Raw genomic sequence first — 17527 nt, 5'->3', positions numbered from 1 at the left:
TCCAAGTCGGAAATTTATGACTTTGCTCCTCAGGTGGCATTCCTCTGTAGCTGAAGGAGTTCAGTTACAAGTTTGCTTTGGAGAAAATTATGACAATATCCATTTTAACTTGGGGGGGTTTATTTGTCTTTAGTTTTGGTTGTGGGGTTTTTTTTTTTCTCTCTTTTTTTTTTTTTTTTCCCCTCCGTATTCCTTGACAGTATATATGAAGAATGGATGTAGAGGACAAGTTACATATACAAGTTTCACTAAAGTACTACTCAGCTTAATCTATAAAGCAATCCAACTTGCCCTAATGTCTAATACACATTATAATTACTTGTTATGCTTTTCCCTTCATGAGTAATCAAAATCAATTTACTGAAATTGTGTTTTGCAGGAGTTTGCGTTGGGGAATTGTGTTCCCTACAGACATCCAAGTTGCCGTGACATTGTTTCAAAGGTGTCTTTCATTTTCTGTATTCTTGTGGAAAAACTAGAGTTTGCAATTGCAGTAAATGACAAGCAGATAACTCTCAAAAAAACTGAGGTCCAGCAATAGGTTCCAAAAGTGAAGATTTGTTTTAATTTGTTAAAGCCCCAAAAGGAAAGGGATGGGATTTCTCCCTAATATGACAAGTATATCACTGATTCTGAAAACCTGAAACTTCCAGAACACCACTACGCTTCATACAAATTACAGCTACATAATCCAGTGTATGTTTGGTCAAGTTCATTGACCTGACTTGCAAATACCATTTATGCTTTGCTCCCTTGTAACATGACAGGCGTGCTAAATGATTTATTTTGCCTCACTTTGTAACCTGTATTCTGTTAACCTCTATCCTAATGTGATGGAGCAGACAGTGTCCTTGTAAACTGATGAATGAACACTGTTATGCTCTGGTGATCCACTTGGCGCATATTGTTGGATGGAGAATTTGCACACTGATCCAAAAGTGATAAAGGTCAAAAGAAGTGATTTTTCAGTTTATTACTTGCATCTGTCACTGAGCATCTTTTTGTTTTTACTTTTTAGATGGAACATGAGTGGGTTTAATGTGTATCCTATTTGGACAGGAGTTGCCTACTGATTTCTAGTCAAGTAGCAGTTTCTGATATTAATGGGAAGGTCTGGTTTCTTTAGTCTATCTCCCCCACTCTCTAAAGGAGTCTTGTACAATCCTCTAAGTCCAGCTCTTGAATGGCAGAGTCGTACCACAGAGTTTGTATCTGTTAAAGAATTTTTTTTTTTCCTTTTTCTTTTCTTTTGTAATGTTCACCTATGAACCCTGCTCTCCCAGGCTATTTAGGACAATACGCTATTTCCCTATCTCTCTGTCTCATCTTAATGTGCATTAATGTGCCTCATCCATGATGCGTGGTAGATATTAACCCAGTGCTAGATTTTGTAAATGAAGAATAAGCAAGAAAAGGTGGAAGTAACAATTGTGTTATATATTTCATACAAAGATATGCTGAAGGTGTAACTAGACTTTTGTCTAGAGAAGGTCATAGAATGTATTTCTTCTTCTCCCCAAAAGAAGAGAGAAAGAAAAAAGGTTTGTATAGTCTTTTGCTAAAATCAGGCAGTTGCATAGGCTTTCTGCTTTTTAGGACTTTTTTTGTAAGGGAATGAAAAGACACTAAAGTGTTTCTCACCAGTGAGAGAAAATATCTTAAGTACAGTACAAGCTGAAATTACCACTCATTTTGAGATTAATAAAAAAATTACCTTTGGTTTATGTTTTTGTATCAACAGCTGCACCCATCCATTTATTTAAGTATGGCTCAGATAACTTAGTTTTATAAATACCAAAAACAGTTTGACAGGCCAAGCAATTGAAGGTTTTGTAAAAGCTTTTAGAGCTCAGTTAATTGCTACCTAAGGCAATTTGATTAGTCCACAGCCCTTATAATCACTACTGTAGCCATGATGGAAATACTTTTTTTGGTAAGTATGCTGTGGAAGTCTGATTCTTCCCACTGGCAGCATAAGTAGCATTGAATATTTGTTTCTCTTAGGCATTTAAGAATGCCATGGAAATATCTTCTTTTGCCACCTCAGAATGAAAGATTTTTCTTACCTGATCAAATGCAATGAAACTCGAAAGAGAGACTAAGCCAGGTTACTGTAGTAATTTATCTCTTTGTGTTATTTTTGTTTTGCTCTTTTTTTAAAAGGACTAACCAGCCGGGAATGTTCACAAAGAAAGAATTTGATCAGTTGGCCTCAGCAATAGACAGCTTCAGTCTCATGACATATGACTATTCAACACCACAACGGTAAGACGCGGTCTAACATTAGGAAAAGATTGCTGAAGGAACTGATTCCCAGTTAAGTCACTATTAAATCTACAGCATGAGTTCATTTTTTTTTAGTAAAGTGGACAGTGTGTTTTAACTGCATTGGCTACTGAAGTTTTGAATTAGTAATTAGGATAGTTGATTTTTGAACAACCCAATATCTCAGGACATTGTTTAACAGCAGTGTAGAATTGGCACCCAGATATTGTGAAAGGCTTTGTACTCAAACTGAAAGGTTATCCTTTTACTAGTACTGTGAAGCTTCTTCTTTTCCAGGCCAGGTTCTTTTTTTTTTAGTTATTTAGCACAGTTCTGCAGGATCGGTACACTAATAATCTAGTACATATCATTGTCGAAAAGGTTAGCTTTAAAGCAAAATGGACAACTTATTTGCTTCAACCTGAGGCAGCAGACTGCCTTTTGGCAACACTGCTAATGTGGACATGCTTAAACATGTCTTTCCATTCTTCCACTACTCCCTCCCTTGTACTGATACAGCTGCTTGTGCAGCAGCTCATCAAACCAGACCAGGGAGCTGATCTGACTGAAAAATAACACAAAATCCCACTTTTGTACATGAATATTGATTTTCAGAAACTTAGTGTTTTTAACTGTGTGAAAGTGGAACAGCAGTGTAGTTGAGATGTCCGTGAACTCTACAGAGTCTCTTTATGTTACTGTTCTCCAAAAGAGTGGTTCATTTCACCTCCAAATTGCATTTAAGGATATGCTTTTGGAATTCCTGGGAGATTCTGTGTATCTTGCTTCAAGGTGGCTGTCCACAGTTAATATTTGTGGTAAACTGGCAGATTTAGTAATGCTATTGTTTTTGTGTTTATTACATCACTAAAACCTTCCTCACCTGTAGTATATTAGCATTTTGATAACATCTAGACAGATTTAAAAGAAAGGAACTTTTGTCTCTTGTGAAAAGAATTTATATACTTCCTTCCTATCTCTCCCCAGGCCTGTCTCTACATCTTCAAGCCTAATACCCTAGGTGAGAACGAACATAGGCAGTAATGCGCACTGAAGTTAGAACAGGTTATTTTTATTACTCTCTGCTGGAATATGCAGCATAGGTGTATTAAGTTTAGCTTTCCTCTAGGTAAATCTGACATCTATGAAGATGAGGTGCTAAGGGCTTTTGTACAGGCTATACAAACCCATCTGGAATTTTGAAATACTGTGCTGTAGGCTGCATCTCTCCTGTGTGGCGAAACTACACCACACAGGATGTGTTATGGTACAGTCACATCTTTATGCTTTCACTGGCACTTTAAGTTACTTAGGTCTGACTTGGACCTGTTAATCTTTTTTACTTGAAAGAAGGAAGGAAGTTAACACACCCATTGTATTTGGAATAAGTGTGGTTTCTGAGATGTTATACTTTTAGTCTGAGAAGGGACTTGATAAAAAAATTCAAATCATTTTTGCTTGAATTTGCATTGATTGGTCTGAGTATATGAAAATCAAGATAATACGTATGTTTTCTCACAATTTTTTTGCCTTTAAATATGAATACAATTTCCAGCAACATTTCTATACTGTATCAGCATATTGAGTTTTAACGGCGCACATATCCCAAATGCTTTGAGGCAGGTAATTAGTAGGGAGTAGATGTTCATATTTGTAAGATTAGAATATGCTTTTCCTTATTCTTGCGATAAAATGTGCTCTCCTCTCTGATGAGATAGGAATGGAATGATATAACATGATATACTGATACTGTATATATGATTATTCAGTTACTCTGTGTATTAAGGCTCTACTCTTTTTCTTAATGTAGCTTTTTGTTAGGTAATAGCCTATTTAGGGTTTTATCCATAAATGTTAAACAATCACTGAAACCCATATTGCTTACCCAGTCACTGGTTTTATAGTTCTTTCTATAAGTAAATGGTGGATTTTGTCCTAGTATGTTGTGCCAATTTATGGTAAAAACATTGAGGAAAGTATTGAAAAAGAACTGAAGTTATACAGAGTTTTGAATTACTGTGTGGGCATTCTGCCAGGCCTATTGACAGAGAAAATGTGCTAGGTCAAAACCTTTTCTTACCAACTATAAGTAGTTTTGTGTCCCTTTACCTTAGAAATGAATCACAAGTTAAGAGTGGAGCAAGTATGTTTTGTGCATCAGTACTTAAAGTCACTGAAGAATGTGCATTGAACCTTCATAGGATTGTAGGTTAACCACTGATTTTTGTGTGCTATATTTTCCTCTTTACAATTACACTAGTCAAAAAGAGAAGGTTGAGAATGATTGTCTACTGTTTCTGACAACCTGTTTGATTTTTGTTAACTTGACAGACCCGGTCCGAATTCCCCTCTTCCCTGGGTACGAGCCTGTGTTCAAGTACTGGATCCTGATTCAAAATGGAGGAATAAAATACTTCTAGGGCTGAATTTCTATGGCATGGACTATTCTGCTTTGGGAGCCTCTGGGGAGCCAATCCTTGGTAGCAGGTAAGACTTCTCTGGATAGTAAGTGCTTATGTATTATGTAGTCCCACAAAACTCAGAAATTAACAAGTATTCTTGATTAGAAATAACATGTGGATGTGATGGTAACGTAGAAATGGCAAAAGTGATAAATCTGCACGTGGAATAGTAGGTTAACAGTTAGATTAAGACCTGTAACTTCTCTTTGCTGTACAGAAGTGCGGAGAGATGGCACAGTTATCCTGTCAGAACTCCTGTGGAAAAACAGTTTATGTAATTTTCCCTCTTTCCTCTATCCATGTTTGTACGTGCAGTTTGCCATCCTTGGGTGAAAATGTTCTACAGTATTCTCTTATGTTGTGTATCATTTTGGGGGTTCATGCAGTTGACCTAAAGATTGTTTCTCTCAACCCCTGAAGTTGTTACCTGTTACTTTGAAATTTGATATTAGTTTCAAACAGCAATATGCCACCAAGTTCCTTTAGAGTATAAAAAGCTGCAATAAGCTCACCTGGAGACAAAAATCTATAACAAGATAAAGGGAAGTATTCCAAAGGCAGCCAGAAATTTTTTATTGATTCTCAGAGGAAAATGGTTGTTTTAGTTTTCAGTAATAATGACCTATAATAACTGCAATGTTTACTGTAATATTTACAGTTCATATTGTAGAAATGCAGTCAGAGTATAGTACATCAAGCCAGAAAAAAACCAAACAAACAAACAAAAAAAAAACCCAAACCCAAAACAATAAAAAGAGGGTGAATTTGGCAGAAAAATCAGGTTTGTTCAGAAGTTTGTAATTACTTTATAAAATAGAACCAAGCCAAGTGGAAACAAACCTAAAGCACAAGAGGTGACTGTTCTCACTTTCACAGGTTGCTAAGTTCATTACACCAGGATATTTCAATATAGTAACAGATTGCTTGTTAGGCATTGAAATATTATCTGAGATGGATTGTATAAGGTAATGGCCTGAACTTTTTTTGTCTGTGCCTTCAGTTACACAAATACTTTGTCATCATTGCACTTGCCTCTACTGTCTTCCTGCTTCACCTTGGCTGTTTGCAGGAGTATAATAATGTAGACACAGTTTTCTCCCAGAGCTGAATTGCGTCTGAATCTTGATGAATAACAGAAAACACAGGGTGAAGAAAATAAGGCTATTGCCTACAATGAAAGGTATATAGTGAGTGTATCAGAGTATCTTCTGTAAAGTTAGTTGTAGTGGTTAGGCACAAAAAATACTAAATAGTCAAAGCATTTTTGATTTACAAACCTAATTATATAAGTTCAGCACAATTAATGTAGCTCCACTGTAATATTTACAGTTCCTTTTGCAGGCAGGAGTATTGCATTATCTAGCAGAACAAAAGGATCTTGCTTTTTTCTGAACTGCAAGTTTTGTAATGAAGTTTCCACTTGAAAGCATACTGCACACTAGGATGGCATCTACTTTTACTTTTCATAGCTTCTTCTGGACTATATTATAGTATTAATTCATGTTGCTTTTTAACTAATGGCAAAGATATCCTAGCTAAGAGTCATGTATGATTAATATAAGGTTTACTGAAAGAGGCTATGTTTACCTGTGTGTAGGGCAGTGGCACACAGTATGGGATAATATGTTTTATACAGAGAATGGTCCTGTTAACATATTCTTCATTGACAGACCATAATATTGTAATTTTTCCAGATATCTACCAGAAGCTAGATTCTAGACTTTAAGAAACATTGCGTTTATACATGAAACATATTAATTTCCACTTTGCTGCCTTATCTATTAAACATTGGTCAATGATTAAGTTTATTTTCCCAGAAGTATATTTTTGAGTGTGCATAGTTACGTGTTAGTCTTTGCTGTATATTTCATGTGTAGTAATGTAAAACTAAAATAGGTTCAATGTAAACCAACTTCAAAATAGGCCAATCTTCTGGCATAAAGAAAGCAGAAAAAAGGTTATTAGTGTAAAATAAGCTTTCTGCCATTTAATTGGTGACATGCTGTTTGTAAGGAAGTTCTAGTTCCTAGCATCTGTGAGTTTCTGAAAACTATCACTGTCACATCCAATTGAATACCACAATGGGCACAGCTTGTTCAGAGATACTTTTTCCGCTTCCCTCTTATTCCATTATTAATACTCTGGCTACATACGTTTTTTTCATTCTCTAAGGCAACACATGACTGAGGCTGATCCTATTCCTTCCCCTTTTTAGTATCTGCTTCATACTACATAAAAAGACTGCTCAGAAGCTGTGTCCAGCCTAGAAGTGGATGGCTTGATTATTTATTTTTCTCACCTTGGCTCCTTAGTGAATTTGAGCTTCCTGTTTTTTGGTGACTGTAATCCAGTGTTACTCATGACCAGTAAAAAGTGTTGAAGGTTTGAGTCATGGCTCCTTTAAGGCACTCTCCATACGTTGTAGTGATAGTGCTGTTAAGCGAACATACTGGTATTAAAATGAATTCAAAATCTACTCAGTTAAGAGCAGTATGGTGGGTATCAACTTTTTTGTTGTATGTTTCTCTTCAGGTTTTTGCATCTGAAATTTACTGCATGTACAGGTCTCCAACATGCCAGTGCTCCTTGTCACACTGTAAAGTGCACACTGTCTTGTTGAAGCATATTCATTAGAATCTGATCATCTTTCATTAGAGAGCTGGAGAATTGTAAGCTTCAGTGGCAAACTGTATATTCTCAGGTTTTGATGTATATTTAGTCTGCACTTAAATTGATTATTAGCGTATCTTATACATAGGATTACATGCATAGTGCATAAACCTTTGCTGGTCTCATGTTTGTGTTTTTCTTTAGGATAGGAATTATGTGATGGAAAGAGTTTCTGAACATAGGTATATTTTATTCACTGAATATTTTTTCAATCCAGAAGTTCATAAAATAATATGTAATAGAATTCCTATTTGCATAAAATATTATCTGCCTGTGTTTTTTTTTTATTGCAGAATGCAATCTAAAGCTAGAAGTGTTTGGTTACCATTTTGCTGAAAAAATATACAACCTTTCCTTCATACACTCCATAAAAAGTAATATATATGTGTGTTTGTACTTCTGTATGTATATATATCAGGATAAAATGAAACAAAACCAACTTTTCTTTTACAGCACAATGTAGTTAGTTTTTGGGTGTTGTTGCAGTAGGAACTGCAGCTTATATTTACAGTAACAGTGTGTTCATCTTGCAGCTCCCTCACAAGTAGTATTTTTTAATACGAGTCAATCTCAAAGATTATAGCACATTCTGGTGCTTTAATCAACCGAGTACCATTGTTGTTTAGCTGCAGGGAAGCTACATTCCAGTGTATATTTAGTTCTGATGTAATTTGTATGAAATGCTAAGCCTGAAATAAAGCTGGTGTGCCTATGGTTCCCCAAATCACCTCTAGTGCTTCTGGCAATGTTTTCTGCCCTCTGGCTGTCAAGAATCAGGTGTGTGAACTGCTAAGATGCAGTGATTAAAACTTACCACTGTATTAAAATCCTGTCAGAATATAACCATCTGCTGTTGCTGACTTGCTGCAGTCTTTACCTTTGAGTCCTTTTTGAGACGTGTAGTAGATCAGCAAGCCCCTCAATCTCAAGAGGTTCTTACTTCCGATGTACTTTTTTTGCCTCTAGCTATCTGCTCTTCAGAATCTCCCTTAATCATTGGGACATTATATTTCAGTTGCAGTAATACCCATTGGGATTTTTTTGCCTTCTCATGGGAGGTTAGACAGCAGTGCACTGGTGTTTTCCATACCATACCATCAAAAATCTGTAGCGTTTATGATCTGGGCCAAAAGGGAACTGATATATTTCATTGCTAGCTGTGAATTAAAAGCAATGTAAATCAAAGGCTACCAAGTGGCAATGGTGCCGCTTACGTTTAATAAGTCAGTGTTCTTTATTGAGCAAATTCCTGCAAAGTTTAATGTGTTAAAGACATTTTGTCTTTTTTTTATGTGGTGCTGAAAGAGTGAAGATACATCTCTGATATTCCACCTGACTGTATATAACTTTTGAATATATTCTGCATCAAAGCTGCTTTTGTTCCAAATGTAGCTGTTGAAAATAGATATGTGATTAACTCCATTGTTGTGAGACAATGCTGTGTGTGCTTACCTTTTATTTAAAGGAATCCAAATAGGGATTTTTATGTTAATTTTTAAACACTTAAGAGGATTGATATAATAAATTTCCAGTTGAAGGAAGGGAGAAACTAATTTGACAATGCATTGTACTATTCAGAGATAGAAAATAAGATGATTTGCAAACTATGTGAGGATGCAGAATTCTACTGAGAATTTTATTGGCTGCCTGCCATTCTGTAAATAGCAGGTAATAAAACGTGGTACTTAAACAGTTAGAGGTGAGTTTTTTCTCTGAATTAGAATCATAGAATGGTTAGAATTGAAAGGGACCTTAAAGATCATCTAGTTCCAATCCCCTTTCCATGGGCAGGGACATGTCCCACTAGACCAGGTTGCTCAAAGGCCCATCCAACGTGCCCTTGAACACCTCCAGGGGTGGGGCATCCAGAACTTCTCTGGGCAACCTGTTCTGGTGTCTCACCACCCTCACAGTAAAGAATTTCTTTCTAACATTAAATCTACCCTCTTTCAGTTTAAAACCTTTGCCCTTTATCCTATTGCTACACTCCCTGATAAAGAGTCCCTCCCCATCTTTCCTGTGTGCACCGTTTAGATACTGAAAGGCTGCTTTGAGGTCTCCCTGGAGCCTTCTCTTTTCCAGGTTGAACAACCCCAGCTCTCTCAGCTTTTCCTTATAGCATAGGTGCTCCAGCCCCCCAATGATCTTTGTGGCCCTCCTCTGGACCTCTTCCAACAGGTCCATGTCCTTCTTATGCTGGGGGCCCCAGAACTGGACTCAGTGCTCCAGGTCTTTATTGGCTCAAGTCTTCTTAAATTGCTACTAACTGTGACTCATGATTTTGTCTTACAGAATGTAGCAAAGAACTTGTGCAAGGGAGTCTTTTCTTCTTCAAGCTTCAAGGCTTTTGCCACATTGCTCTTCATGCTGTAATTCCCTCTGGATTTCCATTATTTCCATGTGTACAGGATTCTGTATCTTGATTGCTCATAGTTTGTGTAACATTGGGGAGATACTAATATTTAAAATAAATGGATGGACCAATAGGTCTGTAGAACTGAACGTTCTTTTGATCTGTGTCCACCTCTTTGCTTCATTGGAGAAACTGTTAAGCTCTTTCTTCTTAAATTGTACTGCTGGGTCAGATGGTAAAATCATGGCAGTGAAAGGACAAAGTTACAATTGGACCTGGAATCAGAAAGAAGTTATTTCTATATTACAAATATCTAAATAATTCAGGTTTTTTTGAGAGGCTTATTCTATTAAATTCCCTCTGGGATGTTCTGTGTGGCTTCTGTGGTGTATCTGTCCCTCCCTCCCTTTTGGAGTATACGGTGAGCATTAGCTGTTCACTGAAAGTGAAAGACCAGTTAATTCATATAAAGTAGATAAAACGTCTTATGAAGTAAAATTATTGTCATATCTCAGCTTGCCCAAATTGTAAATATGATGTTAAATGTAAAGCTGTTATAATTGTTTTTTATGTAAAACACATCCCTTCCTTCTTTCGAAATGAGGGAAAAGTGTCTTGTGTTTATTAGGCAAATGATTGGTTCTGAAGTTCGGTTGTACAGTGGCATATTGGCTGTGGGTGACTGTCTATATCTCAGTGCATCTGTTTTAAAAAAAATGTAGTCAGTTGTGGTGTACACTTTAAATGGTGGCCATATTGCTGTGAAATGTGCTCTTCTCTGTCTCTCAGGATCTTTTTTAATACTGAATTTGCTACAGGCAATATTTAGGAAGACAAATGTTGACAAAATAATAATGATAGAGTTCTTTACTGTCTCGTTGTACTCTAACCATTAGAAGATAGCATAATGGAATTGGGAAAAATGCTTCTGTGGCTTAAAACAAAGGGAAGAGCCAGAAAGTTTTACTTTAAGTTAATTTTACTTACGTTCATAGATTTGCATGTGAGTGTCTGTACCCACTGTAAAGGGAAAAAAGCTCATTGCTTTGAAACCCTTATTTGGGCTTGTGAGATCACCTAAAACCACTTCTAGTCCTGATTTAATCTCTTCAGATATATGGTGATTAACAAGCAGCATAGAACAGGTAACACTATGTGTGTATCCAGATTCCTCTGCTATCAATCGCTTAGCTCCCATTGCCCTATCCTCTTGCATGCTCAGGGCTGAAAAGATAGTGACTAATTTTTGCCTGGTGTTGACAGTCTCCCACAAGATACTTGTTCTGTCCAGTTCCATTGCAAATCAATTGGGGATGAGGGTGAAAAGGACCTCCTGAAAATGCTTGGTGTCTATATATGAGTTAGCCTAGAGCTGGCTAAGTACACTGTGCTAACTTGTTGGATCGTGTGCAGTGTAGGTTCCTCTGGGAAGCTTGTAATTCTGAAGGCAGGAAGTCCTCCTCTTTTTGAGCCAAAAGGCAGGATTCTAGGTGTTGTTTATCAGTCACCCTGGAACCTAGCCACCACTGTCAGGGATTTATGGACTAAAGTGTTGGTTCCAGGTAGCTGTATATTTTTCTTGTGTTTCTAACATGGGAGAGTTTTTGGCCTTTTCCTGAGAAAAATGCATCCGGGGGTTTTTTTGGTTGTTTGATTTGTGGTTGATTTGTTGTTTAGTTTTTCTTGTTGTCTGGCCAGCCTCCACCCCTGACTGTTTCATGTCTAAGTTACTTCCCCCATTGGTTTTGATGAGGTGGAACACTTTTTTTGGTTGATTAGTGTGTCTGATGATTGAAAAATTGGGCTGGCTTGAAAAATAATGGAATATATGTTCCTGAATACAGATACTGTAAGACAGGGCTTGTTTATCTTGCAACTTGAATAGAGTCAGATTCTGATTGTCTATTCTCTTCACTAGTAAATTGACAGTAATGAGATCATTTGTATTTTGTGAAAGAGGACCATTGTTTGATGTGTAGTGTATGCTTGTTTTTTTAACAGGCAGGCTTTTCTTTTAAGTCTTAAAAGAAAGCAGCTTGGAGTTTTTCTAATCTTAAACTGATTTTGCAATCCTCATTACCTAATTTGTACATTAGTCCATTCAGTGAATGGAATTGCCTTGTTTGTTGGGGAAGCAGTCAGAATTAGAACCAAGATACGACTTTCTTTAGGCCTGTTGAAACTAATCTGAATGTCGCAAGTATAGATTTTGAAGTTTGAATGAACTTTCTTGGTAACTCAAATATAAGTTCAGCTGGTTGAATTTATAGGAAGGCAATTATATACTCCCTCATTTGCTAAAGAGAACCACTTTCAAAGCTTTATTTAGCAAAGTGAAACTTAGGGTAAATCCTGGTAAAGCACAGTTCTTTACATTTTTTTCTGATCTGCTAAAGTGATGTCTTCATTGCTTGGCTATGTGTATGCTGTCAAGCAGGCTGGCACAAGTGTTGCTGGGGACCCAGTGCTTACACAATGAGTCTTCGGGGCTTTTTTCTTTGGGATGACTCTAGTCTGGTCCTATGGACTGAAACTCATTGGCAGTTAGAGTGCCTCTTCTGCTGTTCTGTCATCCAAAAAAGGCATCCATTTCATGCACTCTTGAGACTGCTCCATGATGCAGACCAAAGTATGATGTTACTTTTTCTTGTAAAAGCTCAGACTTAATGTGAACTAGAAGTTTCATGTAGACAGAATCATACAATCTAAATGCCTCTTTTCATTTTGACACAAAGCTTTTAAACAATATAATTGAAAAAAAAAAAAGAAAAGGATAAGTTACAAAACACATTGATTACTCTTTGTATAAGGCAGTGGAAAAAATGGTGTAAAAATATTTCAACATGTCTCAAGACTGTTTTTTTGTGCACAGTCATTTCAGAGGGCAAGAATAAATGTGCATGTTTGTTGCAATTCTCAAGAAAAGTAGCAATCGCAGCAACAAAGTAGGCAGAGTGATATAATTCCAGAGGGAAGGACTTGATAACCGAGGCAAGAGCCAGCATGGAAATATGTAAGACTTAGGAACAGGCTTGAAGCATTGAAGTAATACTTACAGAAAATAGTAATGGAGCGTATAGCTACACAGTCTTTGAAGTAATAGAAGTGCAAGTGTGTTCCACAACATTAACAGATTTTGATTTGTGCAAACAGCTTATTTACACTTGGAGTTATACAGTGACTGATTGAATGAGGTTTCTGCTGATAACATTCAGTAGCAGTATAAGGTCCAATAAGGTTTTTTTTCTTTACATTTTTATGAGATATTTCAGTACATTATTAACACCAGGAAGTAAATGGAGGTGGGGTGTCCCCTCCCTCCCCCTCCCCCCCAATTAGTTAATTCCTATTTTAGGAAAATGAATCTAGAAATGTTGAGTAATAAATTTTAGCTAAAATAATTTTTTGATTTCGTGCTCTAAAAATAGGAGAGTTGCATTTCAGAACGTTACTGGAATGTAGTGTTGTTTATGGCTAAAATGGAAATCAAGACAAACTGTGATAATTAATCTACTTTTAGGAAAAAACACAATATTATGAAAATTACTACAAATTAATTATTTGGAAACTGAATGAAATGTACAAGATTATGCCCAAAATATATCCATATATCCTAAATTGTTACCTCTTTGAAAAAAACTAAAAATCTCTCCATATGCCACATCTTTGTAAACCTTTTGCAAATAGCTTCTGCCTTTTGTTATTTACATGCCCTTAAGGTTGAGGAAGGGGAAGAAGACTCCTCTAGAACACTATGTCATGTAAAGTTCAAGGTAGCTGCATTGCCAGGCTTAGAGCAGGTACATGCACTTCTCTGTTTGTGAGTGAGGATGTTGAGCAGGGTGAGAGGGTTCAAATGGAGCCTGTAAATTCTGCAACCCAGTTTCTCTAGGATTGGGGATAGTCCTACTGCTAATCTAAAATACAGGATGGGTGTGTAGATGGCAGGCGGTGCTTGTGATCTTGAATATAAAATTACCTGCTACAATGGTTTAAACCCAGAGGAGGTCATCTTATCATCAATGTTTCCTTATATTTACCAAAATTTAGAGACATTAGTCTTTTACAGATTAATTTTTTCCTGTTTGAGTGAAAGCAAAATTTCCCTGAGTCCTGGGCTTTGTGTACCAGAAACTTATTTTCTTAAGGTGTTTCCAGCTGAGGAGTAGTTCTGGGTTAGAGGTCTGTGCTTAATATGCTGATCACTTGGAGCCGTAAACCTGGAAAGGTAAAAGTCAATAAAGCTGTCACTTTCTGTATTCTTGCACTGCTTTGAATTAGTTTTAGTGGCCTTAGATATAGTTACATTTCACTGGATTCTACATTTTATAGTAATGAGGCACTAGTCCGTTTGAGAGAACTCAATATAGAAGTGGAATATATTTTAGTATTGACAGTGCAAGTGAAAAGTTATGATTGCTATTGGGAATAATAATCTATAGAATTGGTCCTAGATTTTAGCATTTGTGGACTATAAGTATATGGAGAGAAATCAATGAGACATGCATCCTTAGGGAGACCTTTATGTTCCAAACTTGGGAAAGCACTATGATGATTGCAAACTGGCATTGCTGAGCCCTCGTTACCCAGTGAATACATGATGAAAACATCATGGGGAGCGTAATGTGTCTGTAGTTGCCTGAAATTTTGAGTTATAAATATAGGTGCTTGTCTCTCATCACTTTGCTTACAAATTAAAAAGGTAGTTTCTTCTGTATCGGGATTGCAGTTTTTAATTTTTTTTGTTTGTTTGGACATTAAGTCTTAGCTGGGTCTGGGCATTCTGAAGTGTTGTACAGAAGCAAACCCAGTGTGAACTTGAGTTTGCATATTGAAGGCCTCCTGAACAATTCTTTTTTTGCTGGTGTATGTATCCTTGGGAAAATGAATTAGAAGAATGGGTAGAATAGTTAAAGATGAATGGTAAATTGTTTGTCATTTTTAATTGCTCTTATGTTTGATGCCGGAAACCAATATTATAAGTATCCGTGTGTGTAAAACGGCTATCATGTCGCAAAGGTTTAAATCTTAAGTGTCAGTGTCTCCCTAAGCCTTTCTTGAAGATGCGAATTTTAAGATTTTTAGAACTATGAGTTCATAAGGGCAGCAGACACAGGGCTTCTATTTAAAAGCATAGCCAAGTATTGCAGTATCTGTGTGATACTTTTTCTGATTTAGAAAAAATTATACTCAACAATATTTTAGCTGTTCTTTTATTCTTCCATACAAATCTAATAATGAAAGAAAACTCATCAGTCTGATGATGGAAATTGTCAACCAAAACCAGCTTTGTCTAAAGAAAATCAATTAAAATTTAAGTCAAGAGAAACTACGGTGCTTAATAAGCGTAAAGTAAATTTAGTCTCTCCCCAGAGAAACCAAGCCCCATACCACTGGTGGTAATATGTCAAGCTTACAGAGAAGTCCCATCAATAAATTTCAATCAAGTCTGAAAACCTCTCTGAAAATGAAGAGTTTTCTTCCTGCTCCTTAGCCCTAGAATTTTCCTTGAGGAAATCCATAAAAGGAATATTAAGCATAAGATGCCTATAACCGTATAGTTGACTTGGCACCATTTATTTAGCAACAGTATTAAGAATAATTGAAAATCTGTGGGTTTTTAAAGCAAAAATGTAATATTGAATCATGAGCTGATAATTTGAAAAAAAAAAATTTGCCATTAGTCTTTTGTGAAATGGTCATTATCAAGCTGTGTAATAAAGGAGTGATTACGTCTTACTATGTCCAGTTATATCTTGCAGGATAAGTAATATTTTTTTAGAATCTGTTTCATGGTATTATGAAAAAGAGATGTATAAATAGGAGTGTATTAGGAACATAAACTTAAAATCTTCAAATTCATTAGTAGATAGATTTAAGCAGTAGGAAGTCTGTGGCAACAGGTGAAACAATTTGTTCTGAAGGACTCTTCAGTAATCTTGTACTTGAATAGGAAAAAAAGTGATCTTTTAGATGCAGTATGGAAAAGTAAATGTCTTCAAAAATAGTTTTGGAGCATGGAAAAAAATTGGTTTTCTAGAGCTGACATGGAACCATTTGTTTCAAATGACATTAATGTGTATATTTTGACATGTGCTGTTCAGAATTACATTCTAAATAACTTTTTTTCCATTCACTTTCTCAAAGTTCACTGCAGTTAGTTACTAGATTTCCCTTTTTAGCAATAGGCACAATTTAAGATCACCCACTCTGCTCTACTCCATGTTGACAGCTTCTCATTTGAAATTAGAGTATTTCTATTCACATGGGTCTGATAGGAAGTTATTTTTGGAGCTTTAACACTGTTGTTCCTGTACATTCTGTGTAGAAAAAGCAAAGAAGCAGTCTAGTGTAATTCATTCTGATACTTACAGAGGGTTTAAAATTTTAAAAATGAGTTATTTCCAAAATATCTTTTTTTCTACCTCCTTAATATCCTGTATTCCAAAATGTGCTTGCAGACTACTAGAGTAGTATTAGCTAGGTCATATCTTCTCCTTGGCTGTTTAGGTTTTGACCGCTCTTCTGAATCTTGCTTGGATCCTGACATTTATTTATCTACTGTTTAAATGTTTCTGTTCCTCCTTGCATGAGTTTGGAAATACCTGCAATTAAAATATTTTGGCAGCTTTAATTTCATTGGTATCTGAATTTTAGTAATAGGATGTTTGTTGAGCTGAAAATTTTAAAAAAGCTGCTGATACATACAATAAAAACTTTCTGTTCACAGGATAATAAATTTATTTTAGAGCTTATTTTCACATTAAATTTTCAGCTTGAAATCTTTGTTTTGGTTGTTATTAGGAATGAGAAACACATTTTAACATTTATCTATTTTAGCGTGTTCTACACATAAAGCCTGCAGCTCAAATAATCCATATCCATGGAAAGACTACTGCAAAATGAGTCCCGAGCTGGCACAAAAACAGGCATAAAGGCAAGAAGAGTTATGGTAGAGAGAGGGCTTTGGAAACCAGCTTTCCCTCATTGATGTAAATGCATAATATGAAAAATGTTGGTATATTTATTTGTTAATTACTTTTATGACAGTTTTAAAGCTGATTTTACTTTCCACAGTCTAATTGTATTCTCTGGTAGCCAGTAATAGATAAGTTGAACTAGCAATATTTATAGAAATATGGGACAAAAATCCTTGCAGAAGCAATATGAGTCATATCTCGTGAGACCCCCCCTGGAGTACAGCAACCAGCTCTGGGGCCCCCAGCATAAGAAGGACATGGACCTGTTGGAATGGGTCCAGGGAGGGCCATGAAGATGATCAGAGGGCTGGAGCACCTCTCCTATGAAGACAGGCTGAGAGAGTTGGGATTGTTCAGCCTGGGGAAGAGGAGGCTCCAGGGAGACCTTATAGCAGCCTTTCAGTACCTGAAGGGGGCCTACAGGAGAGATGGGGATGAACTCTTTACCAAGGAGTGTAGCGATAGGACAGGGGGTAATGGTAACAGGTTGAATGGGGCTTTGAGCAGCCTGGAAGGTGTCCCTGGAAATGTCAGCGGGGCTGGAACTAGATGATCTTTCAGGTCCCTTCCAACCCAAACCATTCTATTATTCTATATTTTTAAAAAATAATAATAATTAAAAAAAAAAAAGTAGGTTGACTGTTTCAATGCAGGTGTGGGGCCTTGAAGAAAGAAATAAAAATGATAAAATTGTGGCATAGGTGATAGAATTACATACTTATTTACTGGAAAATGCTCAAATTCTGAATTTAACTTCTTTATAAAGCTGCTCGTTTCAGTATGTGGAGCAAAGAGTC

General features: G+C 36.4%; 1 protein-coding gene across 1 annotated transcript in view; it reads left to right on the top strand.

Moving 5' to 3' along the window:
- CHID1 (chitinase domain containing 1) overlaps positions 1-17527 on the top strand; it is a 114397-nt gene that overhangs the window by 38454 nt on the left and 58416 nt on the right. The window contains exons 8-9 of the mRNA XM_074149330.1: positions 2164-2265; positions 4597-4752. Of these exons, the coding sequence (XP_074005431.1) occupies positions 2164-2265; positions 4597-4752 (258 nt within the window). The remainder of the gene's footprint in view (positions 1-2163; positions 2266-4596; positions 4753-17527) is intronic.

This window comes from Numenius arquata, chromosome 6 (assembly GCF_964106895.1).
Source record: "Numenius arquata chromosome 6, bNumArq3.hap1.1, whole genome shotgun sequence".
In the NCBI taxonomy this organism is placed as follows: Eukaryota; Metazoa; Chordata; class Aves; order Charadriiformes; family Scolopacidae; genus Numenius; species Numenius arquata.
The sequence above is the reverse complement of the archived record's forward strand: the minus strand, read 5'-3'. Positions and strand labels throughout refer to the sequence as shown.